The 24254-nt window shown below is 39.5% G+C and overlaps 2 protein-coding genes across 3 annotated transcripts; one reads left to right on the top strand and one right to left on the bottom strand.

Moving 5' to 3' along the window:
* The first annotated feature begins 4801 nt into the window (after positions 1-4801).
* eif3d (eukaryotic translation initiation factor 3, subunit D) lies at positions 4802-11177 on the top strand. Of its 2 annotated transcripts, none has more exons than XM_034089800.2 (16): positions 4802-4910; positions 5949-6074; positions 6160-6205; positions 6324-6460; positions 6565-6650; positions 6736-6808; positions 7107-7222; positions 7555-7687; positions 7777-7924; positions 8459-8589; positions 8992-9077; positions 9165-9294; positions 9682-9824; positions 10247-10439; positions 10541-10634; positions 11070-11177. In XM_034089800.2, the coding sequence occupies exons 2-16, from the start codon at positions 5952-5954 to the stop codon at positions 11081-11083; spliced, it is 1653 nt and encodes a 550-aa protein (XP_033945691.1). In that variant the 5' UTR covers positions 4802-4910; positions 5949-5951; the 3' UTR covers positions 11084-11177. The 2 variants fall into 2 exon arrangements, with proteins under 2 accessions (XP_033945691.1, XP_033945690.1); XM_034089799.1 differs by having other exon boundaries at positions 4805-4910; positions 5923-6074.
* Positions 11178-13895: 2718 nt separating this feature from the next.
* Positions 13896-24244, bottom strand: sult3st1 (sulfotransferase family 3, cytosolic sulfotransferase 1). The gene is made up of 6 exons (XM_034088966.2): positions 23982-24244; positions 23677-23882; positions 18806-18932; positions 14976-15070; positions 14651-14822; positions 13896-14150 (listed from the first exon to the last, which is right to left on the bottom strand). The coding sequence occupies exons 1-6, from the start codon at positions 24121-24123 to the stop codon at positions 14041-14043; spliced, it is 852 nt and encodes a 283-aa protein (XP_033944857.1). The 5' UTR covers positions 24124-24244; the 3' UTR covers positions 13896-14040.
* Between the last annotated feature and the right edge of the window lie 10 nt (positions 24245-24254).

Genomic DNA, 24254 nt, shown 5'->3' on the forward strand with positions numbered 1-24254 from the left:
TAACATCCCGATAGCAATGAATATCTTAAGAGCTTACATAAAAAAAAAATACATAAAAAAATGTCATCTGTGGAAGCCGTGGTACTGTAAAAAGCACGACCAATCATCTGAGCCGGCCCGGCTAAAATAACTGTATGGCTTGCCTGCCTGCCTGTCAGCCTTCCATCTGGGCACAAACTTATCTCGTGCCCTCATTGGTCATGTGCGCGTTCCTGTGTGTTGGAGGAGGGGCTCTGCAAGGAAGTAGGCTTGTTTGAGACACATTGCGGCTCGCCTCGAAAGTAGTAGAGATGGCAAATCCGGATCATTTTATGGACTCGGAGTCTTCTGAGTCAATCATTGAAGAGATCCGGATCATACGAGTCATTTGAGTCATTTGAGTCATATGAGTCAGCATGACCAAGACCGTAGAAATCCTACCGGTGAAACCGAAAAGTTGTTGCATTTAACCAGCATATTAAACTAACGTTACATTAACCTCCGCTACACAGTGTCTTTTGCTTTAATAAAACATGTGTGTGTGTGTGTGCATTTTAAAAAATAAGTGTTTTGCATTAGGCTATATGTATATAGTTATTTTAATATGTTCCTGTACTTAAGCTAATTTTGCACAATTGTGTTTTGATTTAATAATAATAATAATAATGATAATAATAATAATAATAATAATAATAATTGTATAATTACATTTTATATATTCTAACTGTTTTGCAATTTTCTATCATTTGTTTCTTTTTGTGTGCCATGTTCAAAATAAACGAGTTTCCAAGTAAGATCCTTATTGGAAATGCAGATATTATTACAGGAGACTGTTGCACAACATGACCATTTTGTTAGAAGTCTACACTGAAACTTAATTTAGAGCCGGAAAAATCGCGGGATCCGTGAATCCAGGTCAATGATCGAGAGAGACCAGTAGCCTACGAGGACTCAGAGCCGTAACATATAGCAGGCAGCAGATCCAGAGATCCAGCAGACTCGTCCCCATGCACGAATCTACAGCAGACTCAGCCCCTCCTCCGGCTCGCACGGCTCCCGCGAGTCCCACGGCTCCCGCGAGTCCCACGGCTCCCTCGACGAGTCGCAGCAGACTCAGAGATTTGCGGACTCAAGGCCCTGACACACCAAGCAGTCACCAGAGGACTAGCCGACGCCGAAGTCGGCTGTTGCCTGGCCGTGTTCTCCTGCGTTTTGGCCATGTGTCGCACGGGAACACACCGCACCGACTTCAGTGCGTGAGTGGCAATAACTCTCCTTACCAGCAGGCGGCGGTAGTGTGTATTCGTCATTCAAAAGAGGCAACAACCGGAAGACAGAGAAGAAGAAGAAGAAGAGTATCTTTTCTCCGTAATATCATACAGAGCTGGCCTCTCCTGGATCAAGGTGATGAGCAGGTCTTCGTTTGCATCATTCCAGATCGCCATGATGAGATGAAAATGAATAGCAGTCTGTGTGTGCCTTCTTAAATCGTTTGTTTACGTCCCTCACTTCCGCTTCGCTTCTCATGCACTGATTTGCTAGCTGAACAGCCAATCAGAGTGATTATTTGGTCCGACTGCCAGACCCGATGCATGGCCGATTCAACATGTTGAATCGGCCATGCATCGGGTCTGGCAGTCCAAATAAGGCGTGTCACGGTCGACGGTGCGGGACACACCAACCTGACTACGGCGCCGCGAATGCCCGACAGCCTCTGACGGCCTCTGACTCCCAAAATCGGGTTGGTGTGTCAGGGCCTTTAAGTCGGACAGCTCGGACTCGGAGTCGGCTTGACTGGCTGGGTTTGCAATGGCGGAAATTCCATTTTACCCACTGTAGACAAAGGTGATCTCCATTGCTTTATATAGGTTTGTTAATTCAGTCATGATGATGAACCACACCAGTGACTGGGTTCCATAATTAGAAATGCTCCTCCCTCTTAATGTTTGCAAAACTGATAGGTGGACAGGCTACAAATGATCAGTCCCTTCAGATCCGCACACATGAAGCTTCATGAGCATGAATTGAACAGACCTGCTGCTGTGTTAATTATTTAGCTGCCACTTTAAGCTTTATGATGTGTACAACATGGATGTAATTTGATTTAATCTTGCCATTTTAAATGATGTATTCAATAAATAAGGTTAAACCAAATCATTACATTACAATAGATTTTATTTTAATGATTTGGTTTAACTTAAAGAGAAACTTTATTGTTATTGCACATATTACAGGTACTGAGACAATGAAATGCAGTTTAGCTTCTAACCAGGTGCAACAAGCAGTGAAGTGGAAAGTAATGTACACAATCTACAGAATAACATATAGAATGAATTGAATGATGAATAAACAGTGGGGTATGAATACACTAGATATCAGCCTGTGAGCAGTATGAACAGTGTGTATATGCTAAGATATATAAAGTATGAAAACGGTAAGCAGTATAGTATAAAATATATAGATATTAATTTCATGATGATAAACATTGTGGAACAATGATGAAAAATGGGAATGGATGTGGCGACGTAAAACGGACACAAAACAACAACAAACTTTTGCAGAGCCAATTGGAGAGTTTCATCAGCAGCACGTGGTAAAAACCACCAATGAGCGCTCAGCTCGAGATACCAGCGAGCCGTTTCCCATCAAGCATTTCGCTTCCGCAGCTCATGGAGAGCAACTGCGCCAACTCGCCTCGCCTCGCTCTCAAGGCTGCGGGTCCCGCGAGATTTCAAAGTCTCATGTGGGCGAGCCTCCAGAGCAAGTCGGACAAAATGACTAACCATCATGCAACGCACAAGCAAGACGTTGATCGCAACTGCGCAGGTCTGCGCAGGTCTTGCTTGTCTCAAACAAGCCTAGTGGCAGATTTGTTCCGGCTGTGTATTTTCAAATTCTAGCCACTCGAGCTGGTTTCTCCAAAATTACCTACCCCACCTTTAAGGCTGATGAGAATTTTATTATTTTTGCAGGTGTTGGAATTTTCCAAAGTATTTAACCTGTTGAAAGTTTCATGGGACTAAAGCGGTGCTTTAAGCACCGGCTCATCTCAAACTCCTCTTACTGTCGACCTGTAAATGTGACGATGTACAAAATCCAGAAATGATGAGTCATCAAGATATGAAGCAGGTTCTGCACACGCTGCGAATACCATCTGCAGTTTGCTCCAAAGATCCCTGAAGGACGACATGTGGGTGTGTTTGATATGAGTCACAATGCAGCTGCCAGGTAATTATGCAACAAAGGAAATTAAAAAAATGGAACACAAAGATAATTTTAGCTGTCAGTTAAGGTCAGTGGTTTGTTAGGGTTTTAAGAGAAGAGATAATTGCAAATGTTGAATAAGACCAGATCATTCATCATCAGACAACCAGTTCCCTGCAGTGGATCTGCACCGTATGGAAATCAATCAATCAAACACACACACACGCGTGCGCGCACACACACACACAATACGCATAATTTGTATTTATATCTAATATTTAGAACATAATTAAGACATTTGATTTCCTTTGCAGCGTCTTGAGCAAAGTTTGTCCCACCTTCTCCAACCCATGCTGACATGCTGAGGGTATTAAACTGCAACTATGAAAGGAAAACAAGTTCACAAACAAATTTAAAAAATGAATATTATCATAAATATGCAACAAATATAATAATTTTATAATATTAAATAATCTTGCTTCAATGTTGGTATTATGTTATTCTTTCTTCATATTATTTGACGTTACTTTTAACAGCTTTTCACTTTTACACTTATTCTTGTTTTTATCCTTTTTCTCCCCAACAACTATTTTTTGTTTGATTTTATTTTTAAAGCATTCGCCAGCAGTGAAATGGTACTGCATTGAGTGTTCAGGGCCCTCCTGTAGTCGAACTAGAAACTGCAATAGTACATCCAAAATAACGAATAACGGTTACAATACAAGCATAATTTATTTAAATAATAACATCTAGAACCAATTATTAGAATCATTATTTCAATTGTTATTGAAAGCATAACTACGGAAGAGGATTAGGGCCACATGATTTTTTATTGGGAGGATTTGAAAAAAAACCTTTTTTTTTGTTTTGAGAAAAAAGTCAGAATTCTGAGAAAAAAGAATTCTGACTTTAATCTCAGAATTCTGACTTTTTTCTCAGAACAAAAAATAATTAATGTGGGCCTAATCCTCTTCCGTACTACAACAACAACATTTTGGTTTTGGGAAAAATGTGGTACTGAGTTGTTTTAATAACAGTTTTCTGTTTATCATGCAGGTTTGCTGGCCTCAAGCGGTCACACTATGGTACTACAATATATTAACATGAGCATTAAATTAGATGTGATAGCGTACATCCGGTGAACTGTCAAAAATAAAATTCACAGACAGAGCGGAAGTTGCGCACTGTGACCACCGGAGGGCAGTATTTCAATTAAATTCAAAACAATTGTGTCATCTGAAAGACAATACAAATAATTTAACCAAATAATAATATTTATATTATTAATAATAAAACTATTATAAATAATGATAATAATATTAATAACAATAAATTAGTAAGTAATATAATTAATGAATAATTGAACCAGGGATGATATAAATAGGATAGAATGTATTCTATACACCACAACAGAAAATGTACAGATACTGAAATACAATAACTTCATTTTCAAATAATTTAAAGACATGTTTCTTGTAGGGATATACAAAATAGCTCATGATTTGTAAAAATAACTTTTTTACACCAATATGTTACATTTTTGTCAACGTATAATATCATTATAATCAGCATTACGACTGCTGCACTCGTAACACCACAGGAAGTAGCAGCCAGTTTCTGCTTTACGGCAATTTGCCACTTCCTTTCACACCGGCGCTCCGTCGGGCATTTACACCGTTTGAGGACCGGCTGGATTAAAAGTCCGATTGGGTGTAACATCATTAACGGTATGATTACAGTAAAACATCATCACACCGTTTAGAAACGAACGTTTTCAGTCGTGTTTTAAGATAAACCCTTGCTGTCGCTTTTTATTTGTTTAGGGCCTGAACACACCCTTAGCTTAGCATAGTTAGCGGCCACCTGGCGATATGACTAGCATGTAGCTCCGTTAGCTCACCGAATTATGGGTTACGGAAAATAAGAACCTTTATCAGAAGACATTTTGGGTTTCATTCTTTGATAATTCAATTAGTTATTTCCCTGAAATGTACCTCGTCCTTCAATTGAAATGTTTCATATAACCAATATATATACCATGTTATTTGTTACCAATGTTACGCTTCAAGTTAAGCTAATGCTAAGATAATGTTAGCTAACGTTGCCAGATGTCAGCTGATCGATAAAAGATGCTGCTACAAATGTACACAATACAAATAGTGGAAGTAATGAGGTACACTAACACGGTTACTGTACTTAAGTACACGGTCGAGATGCTTGTACTTGTCTCCAATATACACATTAGGGCCTCTGCGATATTATTAGAAAAACCTTCATACTGATAAACGCAACAAATGTACATTTTATCGAACAATACACATTCTATTTATGCTCTAAATGCTATTATATTTTTATTTTGGTGTAATATCTTGTGGTTTTGTCATTGGTGCCACTTTTAGCTATAGGTAAAATGTGATAAACACAATAGATTATATTAACAATGACTAAATAATTATTTAAACTTAATCAGCACCATTACCTATAGAGGAAACTGTTGAAGCTTAAGGTGCCCGTTTGATAAATATAAGTTTCTTGTCTAACAGTACCACCGTGTTGATGGGTCAATGAGGACTAGCCCACTGCGCAAGCTGATCAGTGCCTATGTGTTTTAGTGCATTGCTGGAGAAACCTGTGCTGCTCATTTCCTGAGACCCTGTGCTTGTTAACACTTTGATGCTATGTACTGTATTTATTTATCTGGCCATCATTGCAATCATTTAATGAAACTATGGTTCACAGAAATGTCTTCTCCACTCCGACTTCAGGTCATGGCGAAGTTCAATGCCCCCGTGATCCAGGACAATCCATCCGGATGGGGTCCCTGTGCGGTCCCAGATAAATTTAAAGACATGCCCTACCAGCCTTTCAGCAAAGGAGACCGTCTCGGAAAGGTTCGTTTTTTCACATAAAAGAAAGTGTTTCACTCTAAGAAGCAGGTTGTTTTCAGTTTCCTCACAATGCATTTCTCTCGGTCAGGTTGCTGACTGGACTGGAGCCACTTATCAAGACAAAAGATACACAAGTGAGTAAAACTGCTGTCCCGCCAAATGTACCTCCACCTAACTTTCAATAAAGTGTCTTTCACTTCAGAGGTTAGGAAAAACAAAAGTTGATTTCTCATGTATATATATTTCCTTCAGATAAGTATTCCTCTCAGTTTGGAGGCGGTAGTCAGTACGCCTACTTTCATGAGGAGGACGAGACGAGCTTCCAGCTGGTGGACACGGCCAAGACGCAGAAGACCGCCTACCAGAGGAACCGCATGAGGTTTGCTCAGGTAAGGCAGACCGCAGAAACATTGAATGTTGCCTCATGTATTAAAATGTAAAGGTTGTGTATTATATTTGAACCGGCCCATAACATGTCTTTTTGTGTCAACAGAGGAATATGCGCAGGGAGAAAGATCGCAGGAACATGACTCAGTTCAACATGCAAACACTCCCCAAGAGCGCCAAGCAAAAGGAGAGGTGAGAAATGTACAATGTTAGCTGATGTTATTGTTAGAAGAATGATCCCATTATGGTATTAACCTCCCATTTTGTTTTATTGCAGGGATCGTATGCGCCTGCAGAAGAAGTTCCAGAAGCAGTTTGGTGTCCGTCAGAAGTGGGACCAGAAATCCCAGGTTTCCATCGGTTATTCCAATTTGTTACTGCATTAGAGCTGCGAGCGCTACTCATCGGTCGATTAGTCGTTTGATCATTTATCAGCCTTTATTTTAATAGTGTGAATCGTTCTTTTTGGTGTCAAATTGTTGATGGCAGAACATTTACTTAATTTCTTTGATACATTTTGAGGAGGCAACGCCTATTGATCCTTCTGTGTAGGGCTTTGTCAACATGGGTGTTAACATTTGTTCTTCCCATACCACCCACCCCCCTCTCGTTTCTTCCTCCTCTGTGCACATACACTTTGAGGCCCAGCTGAAGCCCCGAGACTCCTCTGTGGAGGTGAGGAGCGACTGGGAGGTGAAGGAGGAGATGGACTTCCCCCGACTGATGAAGATGAGATACAACGAGGTGGCTGACCCCGAGGACATGTAAGTCTGCTTTTTTAACCATTTGTAGAATTCCAGTGGTAAGATTTTTTTCTGACTTCTGTTGTGATAAGCTGTTCAAGAACCATACATTTCCCTCTGGTCAAAAACTATTGTCCAATTGCTGCACACAGAGGGTCATTTACAGGAGTAATGCAAATAACACACTGTTTTGCCCTGAGATTGTCAGTCTGCTAGCATTACAAAATGTTTTACGGAAAAAATAACCTAATCTGATGAATCCATTTATTTAAATGTAGGATTTTGTTTAAAGATTTAAAAAATCTTTTTTGAGGTGATATGACAGACACACCATTTTTATTTTATTTTTGCAGTGAGTGCTGCGGGGCTTTGGAGCACTACGATAAGGCCTTTGACCGGATCACCACCCGCAATGAGAAGCAGCTGAAAAGCATCAAGAGGATCTTCCACACCGTCACCACCACTGATGATCCCGTCATCCGCAAGGTGCGCACATTTTACCATTATCAGCAGATACAATAAACAAACAGTGCTTTTCTTTTACATCAACATACATTCTCCTGTTCTCCTTCTAGCTGGCTAAGACTCAGGGTAATGTGTTTGCCACCGACGCCATCTTGGCGACCTTGATGTGCTGCACACGCTCTGTCAACTCCTGGGACATCATCGTGCAGAGAGTGGGCAACAAGCTGTTCTTTGACAAGAGAGACAACTCTGACTTTGGTGAGAGATCTACTGACACCGGGGCTTTCACAAAGATATCTCAATTTACTCTTGACAGATTTGGTTACTTTTCAGATGACAGTTTTTCCTCTCCTTACTGTCCAGGAAAGATAACTTAGTCCAGATGTGTAAACTTAAGAATACTTTAAAAAGCTGTTTAGATCAGCTGTGAGTTGTATGGCCACAAAGCTGAGCATGGGGCAGTTTCTTCTGAAAATACATCAACAGTTTAATTCTAACAAATAAGGGGTCAAATAACATTATGAAACACACGGGAAGCTTGTAGTCCACAATCATTACGTTCACTTAAAGTACTAAAACTACACTTTTATGCACATTTTTTAAATACCTTTTTTCATAATTTTAATACGTTTGCTAATAATACTTGCATACTTTTAAGACCAAATGTCTTGCCGGAGTTTTACTTGTAGTAGAGTAATTTTACCGTTTTGTATTAGTACTTTTAATGAGGCAAAGAATCTGAATACTTCTTTCTGTACTGTATTTTAACCTGCCTGTAACCGCTGCTCTCAGATCTGCTCACCGTGAGTGAGACGGCCAATGAGCCGCCGCAGGACGAGGGAAACTCCTTCAACTCTCCTCGTAACCTGGCCATGGAGGCCACGTACATCAACCACAACTTCAGCCAGCAGTGTTTACGCATGGTGAGAACAAGTTCACAATGTAAAGCCATTACCAGAGTCTCTGTGCTAAGCTGGTCAAATCCTTGTGTCTGCAGTGAGAGGTTTCTATACAGCTATAACGGGGAAATGGAAACGTGTAATGCATTTTAAAAATGAGGATTAAAACATCAAACTGAGGTTCGAACACTAGCATTTATTGGGCTTTTGGGCTAATATACGTAAACTTGTTTTTGTTTGTTTCATTTAATTTAGTAGTTAAAATTGAAAATTAAGTTACGTAAAAAGGTTCGGTGATATAAGTATAATAAGCATTTGGTCAGAATAAACCTGCCTTTGTTAGTATTTAAAAAGTCATTGAGATGTTTTGGAGTTGTATCCCTTACAAAGACATAACTAAACTGGATTCTGTTTTCATTTCTCCAGGGTGGAGAGAGGCACAAGTTTCCTAACCCCAACCCGTTCGTGGAGGAGGATACGGACAAGAGTGAGGTGGCCTCTGTTGCCTACAGGTATAAACGCAAGATAGATGAACTATGTTTACGTACACTATGTACACGTCATTGGACGTAATAACGGCTTCCTTTTTTGTTCTTTAGGTACCGTCACTGGAAGCTCGGGGAAGACATCGACCTGATCGTCCGCTGTGAGCACGACGGAGTGATGACCGGCGCCAACGGAGAAGTGTCCTTCCTCAACGTCAAGACCCTCAACGAGTGGGACTCCAGGGTAAGAGGCAGCAGAGGATTTGTTTGTCTCTACATGATTCAAGTCTTTTGCAAAGTCATGAGCTACTTTTGGTTTAGTTTATTTCACAACTAACAAGTACCATATGAATTAGTAAGCAAGAGGCCAGTAAGTGCCAGGATGTCCACACTGTTGGAGGACTTAATTACTGAGGACTGACTTATGATATACTTATAACAAATACAAAAGGTTGCCACAATCTTGTGTAAAAAGAAAATTAGGAAATAATCCAGTTGTTATATTTATAATAACGATACTTCCAAAACTTGTGTTAAGAAATGAAATCCTGACTCATCCTTTGAAGCAAGAGTATCAAGCATTAATGTCAGTTGAATGGTTGCTGATGTATCTGCTCCGTCTCGTCCTCAGAGCTGTAACGGGGTGGACTGGCGTCAGAAGCTGGACTCTCAGAGGGGAGCCGTGCTGGCCACTGAGCTGAAGAACAACAGCTACAAGCTGGCCCGCTGGACCTGCTGCGCCATGCTGGCCGGGTCCGAGTACCTCAAACTGGGGTGAGGAACACACACCATTCTATCATGCTGAATCTATGGAGGAGTGCGTATGCAAATCCTTCCTCTTGCCTCTTATGAACATTTCAATTTGCACATACAAAAATGTTCTAATGTTGAACTATCAAATGTTTTTATTGCGCTAAGCTGAGTAGGAAAGGTCGGTGTACGCATGAAAGCAATGTGACAAAGTGCAACGGAAACACATTTAGCAAATAAATGAAGAGCATCATTTATTTGTACGTTTTATTCCTATTAAATCAGAAACACACTGCCTGAAACAAACCACTATACCTGTGCTTTGCGTCTATGATGCAAAGTAATGTCTTAGGGATTCAGTTAACTATATAGAGACAATAAGCCCAAGCTTCACAGACCATAGTGTGTGAGAGCGTGCACTGACTGCCTCCCTCTCTGTCCTTCAGGTACGTGTCTCGGTACCACGCTAAGGACTCGGCCCGTCACGTGGTGCTGGGAACGCAGCAGTTCAAGCCCAACGAGTTTGCCAGCCAGATCAATCTGAGCATGGAGAACGCCTGGGGCATCCTGCGCTGCGTCATCGATATCTGCCGCAAGCTGGACGAGGGCAAGTACCTCATCCTCAAGGACCCCAACAAGGTGAGCTACATCTCAAAGATTCATCAAAACATCCTGTTTTTTAAAATGATCGTGAACTGTTGAGCTAATGGGTCGATATTCTGTGTTTCTTCTGTTAACAGCAAGTGATTCGGGTGTACAGCCTGCCTGACGGGACCTTCAGCTCTGATGAGGAGGAGGAGGAGGAGGAAGATGAAGAGGATGAGGAGGAAGAAGGTGAGATTTAGTTGCTATTGCTACATTAGTGTCTCATGTTAAGTAGTTTATTTTACAGTTTGAGCTGCAGCAGGCTGATGGATTGTAATTCTGAAGTCAAATGCTAAATGTACTTGAAAAATGTAACCCAATGTAGTAAAATTGTTCCACCCTTCGGTCATAAACCTATTATAGAGGTTGTGTAGAAGGGAACTTTTTTATTTAATTCATTAATCTGGCCCTAGCTTTAATTATTTTCATATTTCTTTTGTATCTATAAAAGCTACTTGGAGTCAAATAAACCTGTTTTAGTACAATATCTGGTATGTGTTTCTCTTCCACAAAGCAGGTTTCCTCTTTCCAGATTACATCCAATCTGGATCTGCAGTAATCTGATCCTTTATATAACTTGTTTTGTTTAATGATATTAAACTGTTTTATTTTCTCTTGTTCTAGATGAAGAGGTCTGAAGTGTGGTGTCGTCTACACCGTGACCGACGCAATTAACATCATACACAAACACAATTTAACCTTTGACATTCAATAAAGATAGATTGGCCAACACTTTGTTTCTTAGTGTTTTATTTTTCCAGTACAAATGTCCAAGAAGGGGTTATGAAGCATTATCGTGATGCATATCAACAATTACACATTAACATCTCCTCTCACACATCCCTGAAACTGGCCCTCCCGCTGTACTTCTTGGAGACTTCAACCTCCAGACGGGGAAGATAGACGAACTAACATCTCTGTTAACCGCCTTTGCTTTCTCACTCTCTCCATCCCCACCAACTCATAAAGCTGGCAATGTCCTTGATCTCATATTCTCAAGGAACTGCACTACTTCTAACCTCTCTGTAAACCCGCTCCACACATCCGATCACTTCTTCATTTCATTCTCTCTACCCCTTTCCAAACATAACAAACTAAACTCTTCTCATCCTGCACCTGTCCGCTGTAACCTCCGTTCCCTCTCCCCCTCTACCTTTGCCTCATCGGTGCTCTCAGCCCTCCCTTCCTCTGACTCGTTCCAATTGCTGCCTCCAAACTCTGCTGCAGAAACTCTCCTCTCTACTCTCTCATCCTCTCTGGACTCTCTCTGTCCTCTCACATCTCGGCAGGCTCGTCAGTCCCCTCCTGCTCCCTGGCTAAATGACGCACTGCGTGCTAATAGAACCGTCCTTCGGGCAGCAGAGCGGAAATGGTGGAAATCCAAACACTGTGACGACCTCCTAACCTATCAGGCTCTCCTCTCCTCTTTCTCTGCTTCGATCTCTCGATCTCTCAGGCAAAAAGCACTTTCTTTCAAGATAAGATCCAATCTTCCTATTCTAATCCCAAAAAACTATTTTCCATCTTCTCCACCCTCTTGGACCCCCCCAAAGCCCCTCCCCCCTCCTGTCAAGCGACTTTGAAGGTTGATGATAATCGCTCTTCTTTTTCTGACTCACCTTTACTCACCGCTGGGTCACCCGCACACTAACCTCCTTTTCCCCTCTCTCTCCAAGTGAGGTTCTTACCCTCATTACCTCTGCCCGCCCCACCACCTGTCCTCTGGACCCTATCCCCTCAAACCTCCTTCAGACTATCGCTCCTGATATTCTACCGTTTCTCACCCACTTCATCAACACTTCTCTAACTTCTGGTCACTTTCCACACAGTCTCAAGGAGGCAAGAGTCAACCCTCTCCTAAAGAAACCCACTCTCAACCCGTCTGATGTTATAAACTACAGTCATTGTGCATAATATGTATGAATATTCATTCAGACCTCCGTCTAACTCACAGATGGAGATGATGATCTGTTGAGTCCATATAGTACCTGACGAGGGGGGGGGGGCATCACACCTGATCAGTACATCTTATCTGTTCTGTAGGTGCACCTTTACCAGCTCTGATAAACATATTACTGGAATGGGCTGTTCTGCATACTTTTACTTTTGGTAGGCCTACTTTAAGTATATTTTGATGCTAATACTTGTGTACTTCTACTTGAGAACATTTTGAATGCAGGACTTTCACTTGTAACAGAGTATTTCTACACTGTGGTAGTTCTACTTTTACTTAAGTACAATATCTGAATACTTCTCCCACCTCTGTGCAGTAGTTCATCTCACTCACCTGACTTTGGATAAGAGAGGAGGAATATGTCACTATCTCTATTTCAAAGCTGGAGTGAATCAATGCACTCTGGGGTTGTCAAACCGAAGGCGAAGTTGTAGTTTTTATACCTGAAGAGGTAAGGCAAGGCAAGGCAAGGCAAGGCAAGTTTATTTATAGAGCACTTTTCAACGCAAGGCAATTCAAAGTGCTTTACAAAAAAAAAAAAAAAAATGAAAGACATTAAGCATTAAGAAAAGCTAATCAAATAAACATTAAGAAAAAAAATACATGGATAAAAGTTACAGTGCAGTCTAAAATATAAATAGTTCAATTAAACATTACAAGAAAAAGTACATGGATAAAAGTTACAGTGCAGTTTAAGATATGAATAGTTCAAATAAAAGCAGCGACAAAAAGAAAAGTCTTCAGCCTGGATTTAAAAGTAGTCAGAGTTGCAGCGGACCTGCAGGTAGTCAGTGATCTGCTCCATGTTACCTCTGAATCACTCTGGACAATGAGAGGAATGTTAGGGACCTCCTCTCCCTCTTCTGGCAGGACGGTAAGTGTGTCGTCACTACCGGGTCTCCTGTTTTTCTGTACCTCTGCATGTTTGTGTTGCTGATAGCTTATTATTAGTTTCATATAAGTCGATTTTGTTAACAATCTTTATCCCGGCAGTTACCTCATATTGTACATCTTACCACACGTCAGTACGGACCAAGCACTCAACTCTCCTTCTCTTAGAGACTCGGTTATTATTATTCCACGGTTGCTTTACTCCTAGGTTTGACTAATGGAAGCTACCTTAGCTTGACCGCTAGCGATGGCTCTCCCTCTGGTGCTCTCTCCTGAGTCCTGTTCTACTCAAGTACTCAAATATTGTACTTGTACTACCCCTAAATTACATCCAATCTGGAACAGCAGTAATCTGATCATTTAAAGAACCTGTTTTCCATATTAATAAAAAATCATAGTATATCAGCCCGGGTCCCTTTCTGAACATCATATTAATCTTGTTTTGCTTACTGATATAAAACTGTCTTCCTTTCTCTAATTCTAGATCAAGAGAACTGAAATGTGGTGTCGACTCCATGCAGTGACCAAAGCAAATCTACATCATACATAAATAAACACAATTTAACTTTTGACATTCAATAAAGACAGATTGGCCAACACTTTATTGCTGTTTTATTTTTCCAGTACAGGAGTTATAAAGCATTATTGTGACACATATCAACAGTTACACATTAACAACACCTGTCGAAGTTGTTATTATAAAATACATTTGACAAGATATTGCAGAATTAAAAACCTCTGCAACTCTTCTTACTCCCAGATGAAGTTCAGAGACAAATCACTGAGTCTCTCCTGCAGCAGTTGATCCACTCTTTGACTCTGAGCGGCGCTTAAGGTGTTCTTCCAGTCACCGATCTTACCTGTAAAAAAAGAGAATACTTATAAAAAAATTATTATATGTTTCTGCACAAGAGCTGCAGTTACATTATAATCAATGCTGACATTTATCTTTTATTTACTTAAGAATTATTTTTGATATTCCTCTGCTTTATTTGAGAATCCCCGTTTTATTCTACATATACTTCTTCACTACATTTTGGAGGCAAGTATTGACTTTATTAAAAACTCATAGGAAATAGCTACTTTATACAAATAAAAACACAATTTGCCTATATAATATGATGCAGCACTGTACATGAAATGGGCTCATACAATTACAATAATATAACATGTAAATGTTGGCGATTAAAACTAATCTATATTCTATAAGACTATGAAAATAGCCAATCTGAACACTGAGTGCTTTTCTTTTGATACTTGAAGTACATTAATTTGATCCCCCTTATGTACTTCTAATTAAGTGACATTTTCAATTATTGTGTAAAGAGTCTATAACTTCTTCCATCACTGGTTACGTTACCTTTGCGCATGAAGTCTGCCTTCACCTTCTTTTGTGGCAGAAACTCGTAGTTTGCTCTCAAGTCTTTCTTCATGTTGTTGAAAGTAGACTTTTCCACAACTTTCTCAATATCAGCTTCACTCAGGTTCTTCCCTAAGAAAGTGCAGATCTTCGTCACTGCCGCCTTCAGGTCCTTTAAGAGAAAAAACAAGTTAAAACGTTGACTAGTAATCTATTTCCATATTTTAAATTAATCGGATATTTTATTTCATAAAACTAAAATCATTTGAAATGCATGTATTCCTCCCACAAAAATACTTTACAATTACAGCAAAGACCATCTTACCAAAATCATGTCCTCATAGCTCAGGAAGAGGATGTCGTACTGGTCTCTTTTTAAATGCCACTCCCTGATGTGGTCAAACCAGGAAGATGCTCCCACTGTAAAATGGAGATGTAGATATCCCAGAAAGGTAATGTGCATTTCAAAGCATTAGTACATAATAAAGAATTTCCCAATAAATGATAACAATTGTAAAACTAATGTTAAAAGACGTCATAGTATAGTTTGACATCAGAAAGGGATGACAACATGTTATAGTATGTTTTAAAAATGGGTGTCATAGAAAAATCATATTATATTATAGCAATAAAGTCATTAAAAAAAAAAGTTTAGTATGAAATGAAAAAGTATTTAATAGAAAAATGTAATGTAAATAGTCACAATATAATATGCCATGAAAAGACGAAACAATAGCTCATTAAAAAAGGTATAGTAAAGTTTAGTGAATTAATTTATTGTATGAAAATGTTATAAAATGTCATAAAGTATTCCATTAAAATGTTATCAATAAATTAAAGGGATTGTATTTCATAAAGGTTTCCAACCCATTAAAAGCAGTTGTTAAATATGTCACAAATGTATATAAATAGGCTATTATATAATATTTAATTTCTCTTAGTATTGTATGTTATAACATTTTGATTAAAATATCATCATAGTATAGTTTGTCTGCAAGCAAGACTTCTGTGTCTGCAGGTATTGTCAACATAATCTCAGCAAGTGAAAACATATAAACCTTTTTTTATTTAAGATTAAGGGTGCTTTCCAATCTTTCTCTCAAATTGTCATGATCACATGGTTTTAATTAGCATTAATCAGCCCTGGTCCCTTTCTGAACATCATCTTCCAGCCTCTGATTGATTGATTGATTGAAAAGTTTATTAACCTCTTAAGCCCGAGGGTCCCCCCAGTGGACCCCTCCCACCGTTTTTTTACGAGACTATGTCTCAGGGCTTCTTAACATTTATGAAACTATTGATGTTCCATACCCTTTTAACGGTAAGAAACTCAGCTAACTGACAATGTGAACCATTTTTAGCTAAAAGAAACACAAGAGTGTTTGAATTAGCATGGAGCGAAAAAATGCTAACTAATGCTAACGGACTTTTGCACAGCACTCACGGTAGAAATGCCCTTATTACTTATCGTAACTGCACAAACAAGATATCCGATTAAAGCTGAGACTCCACAGATTCCACACATGTAATGTCATCACTGTACGACCCCGAATTATTGGAGCTATCAGCCAGAAAAGAGAAAGTAAACAACATCCGGTTTCAAAAAAAGTTGTGTTCAACGGAATAAAAACGCCGCTCAAGGTTAATCCAATGTCTTTGTGTCACGTAGAAATGTTTACTGATAATCCATCATCATATTTATGGCAATATAGGCCTACTGGGTGTAAAGTTTTGCCGTCCAGGCTTGTACTTTCAGATATGCTTCGTTTGCTTCTCTATTACGTCCGCAATGGTAATGTTTACGTGGATTTGGGAACTGCCCATCGATTCTATTGGATGTAATGGTTAAGAAAAAGGTGTAAATCACCCAAATCGACCAATGGGTTCCAGAGATATGGTCCTGCGTAAAGTATAAAGAATGCCAGCCAGCATAAGTACATTACGCAGCAGACTTTACTTATTGTTTACTACGGAAGGAAGCAGGAATTGCAGGACCCAGAGAGCACAGAGCGGACAGCAGATAACGGAATTGCAGTTTTATTGCTTATAGATTATCAGAACATTTCAAAGGGGACACAGCCCCATTGGATATTAACCTATGGATTAACTACATCATCGTTTTTATCGTTTTAATGCCATTGAAGACCAGTTTAGACCAGACAAAGAGGAAGGTAAGCCATGTTAGCCTAGCGCATGTTAGTACCTAGCGCCACTTGTTTTGATGTACGTTTTTGTTGATAACCTCGCGAGTTTGTATCTTTCAGTGTTGAGGTGGGCACCGTTAGATTCTGTGTCTTTACGATCATAAACAATGTGTTGGATGTGCAGCTAGGATAAGTAATAAGGGAGCTAGGAGTGATTTTCGGTGCAGTAATAGGTTAGCATTTTTCGCTCGGGGCTAATTCAGAGGCTCACTGTTAGCATTGTGTGTTTTTTTTGAAAAAATAAATGAAAAAGATCAGTTAAATGAGTTTTTTCCCGTTATATGGATATAAATATTCATAGTTTATTAAATATTAAGGTTCCTTAGACGTTGTTTCCTGCAAATGACGCGATTTCGGGTCNGTGGGGCCTAAGAGGAGAAGTTTTATTTTTTTTTTTTCACAACAGTTGTATTTGGATGGAATGAATACCTATAGTGATAATTCAAAGTAATAAAATGATTTTTACAGTGAAAAAGTTCAAATGGAACTGATGGTTCCCAAATTACCCAGAGGTGAGTCCGCCTGGACTTTATTTTTCTAAACCTCTCTAAAAAGGTCAAATTTCACTTGTTTTGCATCAATCTTGATACAGGGTACTTATTATATGTTATAGTTTGGATTCCTAAAGCTTTTAGTCTACTAACCCATCATTCAAGGGTGGTTTTCACTATAAGTAATGGGTTTTTTTAGGCGGACATTAGAATTTACATGTTTTTACTATGTTCCATCTGAATTTACTTTAAAATAAAAACATCTATATTGATTCTGACACTTCTACATCCAACTCACAGATGTAACCTTGCTTTGAGAGAAAAGATTATTAATTTACCCCTTTTAGAAGTGAAGATATAGTCTTTGTTGTGTTAGTGGCATTTTCGAGCCTGAAACCTGAAAAACAGGCTCAGGGCTTAAGAGGTTAACAGCTTGTATATTGGGTACAATACAGTACAGCTCAAAACATACAATTGTTAAGGGGATGCAGACCAGAGAAATACTTTCGTCTTGTTTACATCAAGGTCCCCCATTTCCAATTCATCATATCATTTAAGACATATAAGACATATTTGACATACAGATGGCTTATTTACAATTTACATACAGGTGGTTTTTTACATACAGATTGCTTATTTAAAATGTTCATTTTAGATTTCGTTCTAATACATCCTAACCGGACATTTAAGACATACCAAGTCTACAGATATACAGTTAGTAACAGAGTCTAAAATGCGAGTATATACATAGATGGGGGGGGGAAGCTGTCCATTGTACGACAGGTTGAGATTTGTACCATTACCGGGGCCAGTTTTGCAATGCTCGCCCCCGAAGGTGCTCTTTAAGAGAGGTTTTGAAGGTAAGTATAGTTTTACTTTCCTTTACAGTTGTGGGAAGAGCGTTCCACCTTGATGTGGCATAATTGCGAAACGTGTATTCCCCCTTTTTGTGCCAAATCTGGGTTTCACATGATTTGTGGAGCTCCCTCTGGTGTTATGATCATGGTATTCCTTGACCTTTGGGAAGAATGTTGACATGCACATGGGTACCATAGAGGTGTAGTGGATCTTGTAGACCAGGCCCATTGCAAGTAGCTGTACTCTGTCGTCTACTCTAAGCCATCCTAGGTTGTCAAAGTGGGCAGAGGTGAGGTGGGTTCTAGATGAAAGGTCAAGCAGTAGTCTGACCAGTTTATTTTGCGATGTTTGAAGTTTTATTTTTAGCGCCTTGGAGGTGCTATGGTACCATGACGTGCAAGCATAGTCATAGTACCCTTGAATGAGTGCTCCTGCCAGAGTTTTCAGGGTGTTTTTGTTTACCAGAGAGGAGATCCGGTATAGAAATGTAGTTCTTTGATTGACTTTTTTTATTACATTGGATGCCATTTTGTCACAGGAGAGGTTTGCCTCAAGAATACATCCTAGGTATGTAATTTCCTTCTTATGTGGAGGTTTCTTACCGTTGCCTGTCAGATACTGCTCAAAGAAGTCCTCAAAGCTTTTGGGAGTCTCCAGGTCGCTACAGTTAAAACAGAAGTGGTAATAAGAGACGATGTTGTCCTTTGGATTCCGCATCACGTAGATAATCTGACATTAAACAAAACATTAATCAGTCCACAATCAAACGACTATGTACTATTGTCCCCTCCAGATCTAACTCCATTGAAAAGATGCATGATTAAGTGATACCTTGGATTTTTGAAGTAATCGAAAAGGAAAATGTTAAAAAAGGAAAATGTTCAAGCATCCTTATTCTGACGTATATTTCAGAAAATATCTAGAATCTTTTTCCGGAACAAGTTTTTTCAGATTCATCTTATAACATTTTGTCTATATATCTTGCAAACTTCTTAGAAATATTTGATTACACTCTAATTTATTGTTCTGTCACTGAGTATACTAATGCAATGCTATACTAATGCAGTTCAGCATTTAGACAAAAGCAGAATTACTCCCTTACATAAGTAACCCGTTCACGTATCTAACAGATATTCCCCACTCAGCGAGACACCCGCTGAGAAGCCAACTCTGGTTATTGGTAGCTCTATTATGAGACACGTGAATTTAGAGACCGAAGCCTCCACAGTCACATGCATTCCGGGGGCCAGAGCGGGAAACGTTGAGGCGCATCTTAAACTGCTGGCTAAAAATAAACGTAAATACAGTAGGATTGTTATTCAGTCAGTAATGATGTTCGTTTACGCCAATCAGAATGCACCAAACTTAATGTGGAGTTGGTGTGTAGTTATGCTAAAACAATGTCGGACACCGTAATCTTCTCTGGTCCCCTCCCCAATCTGATCAATGATGACATGTATAGCCGCATGTCATCATTTCAGCGCTGGTTGTCTTGGTGGTGCCCAGCAAACAATGTGGGCTTCGTAAATAATTGGACAGCCTTCTGGGGAAAACCTGGTCTGATTAAGAGAGACTTCCTACTTTGGAAGGTGCAAATCTCATTTCGGCAAACATTTCAGGGTTTTGTGGACTTAATCCATGACAAACTGGAGTTGAGACCAGGAGGCGGAGTCGCAGTCTTACACGCTTCTCTGCGCTCTCTCTTAGGCAGTCATCCATAGGAATCCCGAACCCAATAAAATACCCAATATTAGCGGTGTGTGTGTCTGCCCAAGGACAATTTAAGGTAAAACCTAATAGAGGTGTCATACATAATAACCTAATAAAAGTAAATGTAACAACTACTACAGTGCAACAAAAGAGGAATATTAAATGTGGTCTCTTAAACATAAGATCTCTAGCATCTAAAGCAATATTGGTAAATGATTTAATATCAGATTATAATATTGATATATGCTGTCTCACTGAAACTTGGTTGAGACATGAAGAATATGTCAGCATAAATGAGGCCACTCCACCCAGCCATATCAATACTCATATTGCCCGAGGCGTGGGCCGAGGAGGTGGAGTTGCAGCAATCTTTGACTCAAGTTTACTTATCAATACTAAACCAAAATTAAATTATACCTCCTTTGAAAGTCTTACGCATCCGACCTGGAAAACTTTGCAGCCAATATTATTAGTGTATCGTGCACCAGGTCCTTATTCAGAATTCTTATCAGAATTCTCTGAGTTTTATCAACTTTGGTAATTAAAACAGATAAAGTAATTATCGTAGGTGACTTTAATATTCATGTTGACGATGATAAAAATAGCCTTACCGTTGCATTTAACTCTATATTAGATTCTGTTGGTTTTTGTCAGAGTGTACAATAAACCAACCCACTGCTATAATCACACTCTCGACCTTGTTCTGACTTATGGTATTGAAATTGAGCAACTATTAGTAGAACCGCATAATCCTGCTTTATCCGACCATTTCTTAGTAACTTTTGAAGTACTATTACGAGGCTACAAAGCATTAGTCAAAAGCTCCTGCAGCAGAAACCTATCTGTTAGTGCTATAGCCAAATTTAAGGAAGAGATTCCACCAATACTTAACTCGATAGCATGTCTGCATGTAGGGGAGGAAACTTATACAAAATGTACACCACCCCAAATTGATCATGTTGTTGATAGTGCTACAGATGCGCTGCGAATACAATTAGACTCTGTTGCTCCTTTGAAAAAGAAGAAAATAAAACAACATAGATTAGCTCCATGGCATAATGCCGAAACCCGCAAAAATAAAGCAGAAGTCGAGACAACTTGAAAGGATATGGCGTTCCACTAAACTTGAAGAATCTCTTGGCATATTACTCTCAATGAATATAAGAAAGCACTGCGTAAAGCGAGAGCAGCCTACTACTCTTCATTAATAGATGAGAATAAGAATAATGCAAGATTTCTTTTCAGCACTGTAGCCAGGTTGACAGAGAGCCATAGCTCTATTGAGCCTTCTATTCCCATAGCACTCAGTAGTAATGATTTTATGTGTTTTTTTAACGATAAAATTGTTACTCTTAGAAACAAAATGAATGACCTCTTGCCTTTGACCAGTATAGTGTTATCAACGGCTCCCGGAAGCGTGAGTTCTGGTATTATCCAGTAAACTAGAATGCTTTTCAGCCATAAACCTTGAACAATTAAATTAAATGATTCTCTCTTCTAAACCATCAACGTGCATGTTATACCCAATTCCAACTAAGCTGTTGAAGGAAGTTTTTTCATTAATTAGCACTTCTTTATTAAATATTATGAATATGTCTTTATTATCAGGCAATGTTCCACAATCATTCAAAGTAGCAGTGATAAAACCGCTTCTTAAAAAGCACAACCTCGATCCAGAGCTTTTAGCCAATTATAGACCTATTTCTAATCTTCCGTTCCTCTCAAAAATTCTTGAGAAAGCAGTCGCAAAACAGTTGTGTGATTACTTAAAAAACAATGATTTTTGAAGATTTTCAGTCTGGCTTTAGAACACATCATAGCACAGATACAGCTCTGGTTAAAGTCACAAATGACATTCTAATAGCCTCTGACAAGGGACTTGTCTCTATTCTTGTTTTGCTCGATCTCAGTGCTGCATTTGATACTATCGACCATGATATCCTATTGCAAATACTAGAGCACTTAGTTGACATACAGGGAACTGCTTTAGGCTGGTTTAGGTCCTATCTATCTGAACGCTCTCAGTTTGTACGTGTCAATGATGAATCTTCCACGCAAACCAAAGTTAGCCATGGAGTGCCACAGGGCTCAGTGCTCGGACCTATTTTGTTTACATTAGATATGCTTCCGTTAGGCAATATTATAAGGAATCATTCTGTACATTTTCATTGTTATGCAGACTTAAAAACGTGGATGACCTTAAACTTTTTGATGTTAAACACGACCAAACCTGAAGTTATTGTACTTGGCCCGAAGAATCTACAAAACAAATTATCTAAAGATATACTAACTATGGATGGCATTCATTTGGCCTCCAGTGAGACTGTAAGGAATCTTGGTGTTATATTTGATCAGGATTTATCCTTTAACGCCCACATAAAATCAATTTCAAGGACCGCCTACTTCCATCTACGTAACATTGCAAAAATCAGGCATATCTTGCCTCAAAACGATGCAGAGAAACTAGTCCATGCATTTGTTACTTCAAGGCTGGATTATTGTAACTCTTTATTATCAGGGTGTACCAAGAAGTCAGTCAAGTCGCTTCAGCTGATTCAAAAATGCTGCAGCTCGTGTACTAACCAGAGTTAGGAAAAGGGACCACATTACTCCTGTTCTGGCTGCCTTACACTGGCTCCCTATAGAACACAGGATAGAATTTAAAATTATTCTTCTCGCCTACAAAGCCCTTAATGGGCAGGCGCCATCTTACCTTAAATAACTCATTATACCCTACTGTCCTACTAGGGCATTGCGTTCCAAGAATGCAGGGTTGTTGGTTGTTTCTAGAGTCTCTAAAAGTACAATAGGAGCCAGAGCCTTTTCTTATCAAGCTCCACATTTGTGGAATCAGCTTCCAGTTTGTGTTTGGGCGGCAGACACCCTATCCGTTTTTAAGAGTGCGCTTAAGACCTTCCTTTTTGATAAAGCTTATAGTTAGGGCTGATTAGATTCAGCCCCTAGTTTTGCTGATTTTGGCTTAGTTTGTCGGGGGACATCTTACTTCTTCCTTCTCTCTGTCTATACCTGTGTACTCTCATGTTCCGATTAACCCAGCTTCCCCAAATGTCTTTCTTTTTGGTGTCTATATACGCTAGGATCCAGAGTCATGGATGATCCTGCGGTCCTGTGTCCTGCATCGCGAGCCCTGGATCTTGAGTCGTGGCTGTGGTCCTGGATCATAGGTCCTAGATGGATATCCTCGTGGATTCATCTTCCTATTATACACACATGCATTTCCAAACATTTGGACTACCTATGTTGCAAATGTATTATCTTTTCAATTTACACACGGCATCTATTGCACGTCTGTCCGTCCTGGGAGAGGGATCCCTCCTCTGTTGCTCTCCCTGAGGTTTCTCCCATTTTTCCCTTTAAAACTGTGGGTTTTCTTCGGAAGTTTTTCCTTGTACGATGTGAGGGTCTAAGGACAGAGGGTGTCGTATTGTCATACTGATATTTTGTACAAACTGTGAAGTCTGAGACAAATGTAACATTTGTGATATTGGGCTATATAAATAAACATTGATTGATTGATTGATTGATTGATTGATTGATTGATTGATTGATTGATTGACATAACATGACCTATACTCCGTTGCTGTATTTTTATGTTGGCCCTTATCAAACAGTTGGTGGCTGTTTATACTGACATTTTTTTCAAATGTTCTCTATTAATACCTAGGATTTGTTTGTAAATGAGGTCCTTTTCAAATGAAAAAAAGGTTATACATTTTGTTTCGGCCCTCTATAAAATGCTGACCTTTGCCTTCTTGTCCTTTAGTCCTGGAGGTAAGAGAGTCGGGGTGAGGTGAGAGGCAAAGAGTCGTGGAGAGGGTCGAAGAGCGTAATCCTCTCTAGACTCCCTGTACTCCAGCCAAGGCATCTGCTCCAAGTTGTTTTGATATTTGTTCAGACCTCCTTCTAAATCGCAGATGGAGATGATGATCTGTTGAGTCCATATAGTACCTGAAGGGGGGGTGCATCACACCTGATAAGTACATCTGTTCCCAGCAATGCACACAACTGTAAATGCAAATTATGTCATGAAGAGTTCCTCTCACTCACCTGACTTTGGATAAGTGACGAGGAATAAGTCACTATCTCTTATTTCAAAGCTCTGGAGGGAATCAATGTACTCTGGAGTTGTGAAATCGACGGCGAAGTTGTAGTTTTTATACCTGCAGAGATAGTCTGTGATCTGCTCCATGTTACTTCTGAATCACTCAGAACAGTGAGAGAAATGCTAGAGATCAGAGTAGAGCAGGACGGACACCTGTTAGCTCTCGGGTAGATTAGCAAGACTCTGCACTTTGATTCGTGCATGTGGCTTCTTCCTGT

This window comes from Pseudochaenichthys georgianus, chromosome 8, assembly GCF_902827115.2.
Source record: "Pseudochaenichthys georgianus chromosome 8, fPseGeo1.2, whole genome shotgun sequence".
NCBI classification, from domain to species: Eukaryota; Metazoa; Chordata; class Actinopteri; order Perciformes; family Channichthyidae; genus Pseudochaenichthys; species Pseudochaenichthys georgianus.

Excerpts from the sequence above, each read along its gene's own strand:
- eif3d (XM_034089799.1), top strand. The coding sequence starts at position 5,925 with ATGTCTTCTCCACTCCGACTTCAGGTCATGGCGAAGTTCAATGCCCCC. Across the intron at positions 8,590-8,991 it reads GCCAGCAGTGTTTACGCATG|GGTGGAGAGAGGCACAAGTT; the intron begins GTGAGAACAAGT and ends TCATTTCTCCAG. Across the intron at positions 9,078-9,164 it reads GTGGCCTCTGTTGCCTACAG|GTACCGTCACTGGAAGCTCG; the intron begins GTATAAACGCAA and ends TTTGTTCTTTAG.
- sult3st1 (XM_034088966.2), bottom strand. The coding sequence starts at position 24,123 with ATGGAGCAGATCACAGACTATCTCTGCAGGTATAAAAACTACAACTTC. Across the intron at positions 15,071-18,805 it reads GCAGTATCTGACAGGCAACG|TGGGAGCATCTTCCTGGTTT; the intron begins GTAAGAAACCTC and ends TCCATTTTACAG. Across the intron at positions 14,823-14,975 it reads GCTATGAGGACATGATTTTG|GACCTGAAGGCGGCAGTGAC; the intron begins GTAAGATGGTCT and ends TTTCTCTTAAAG.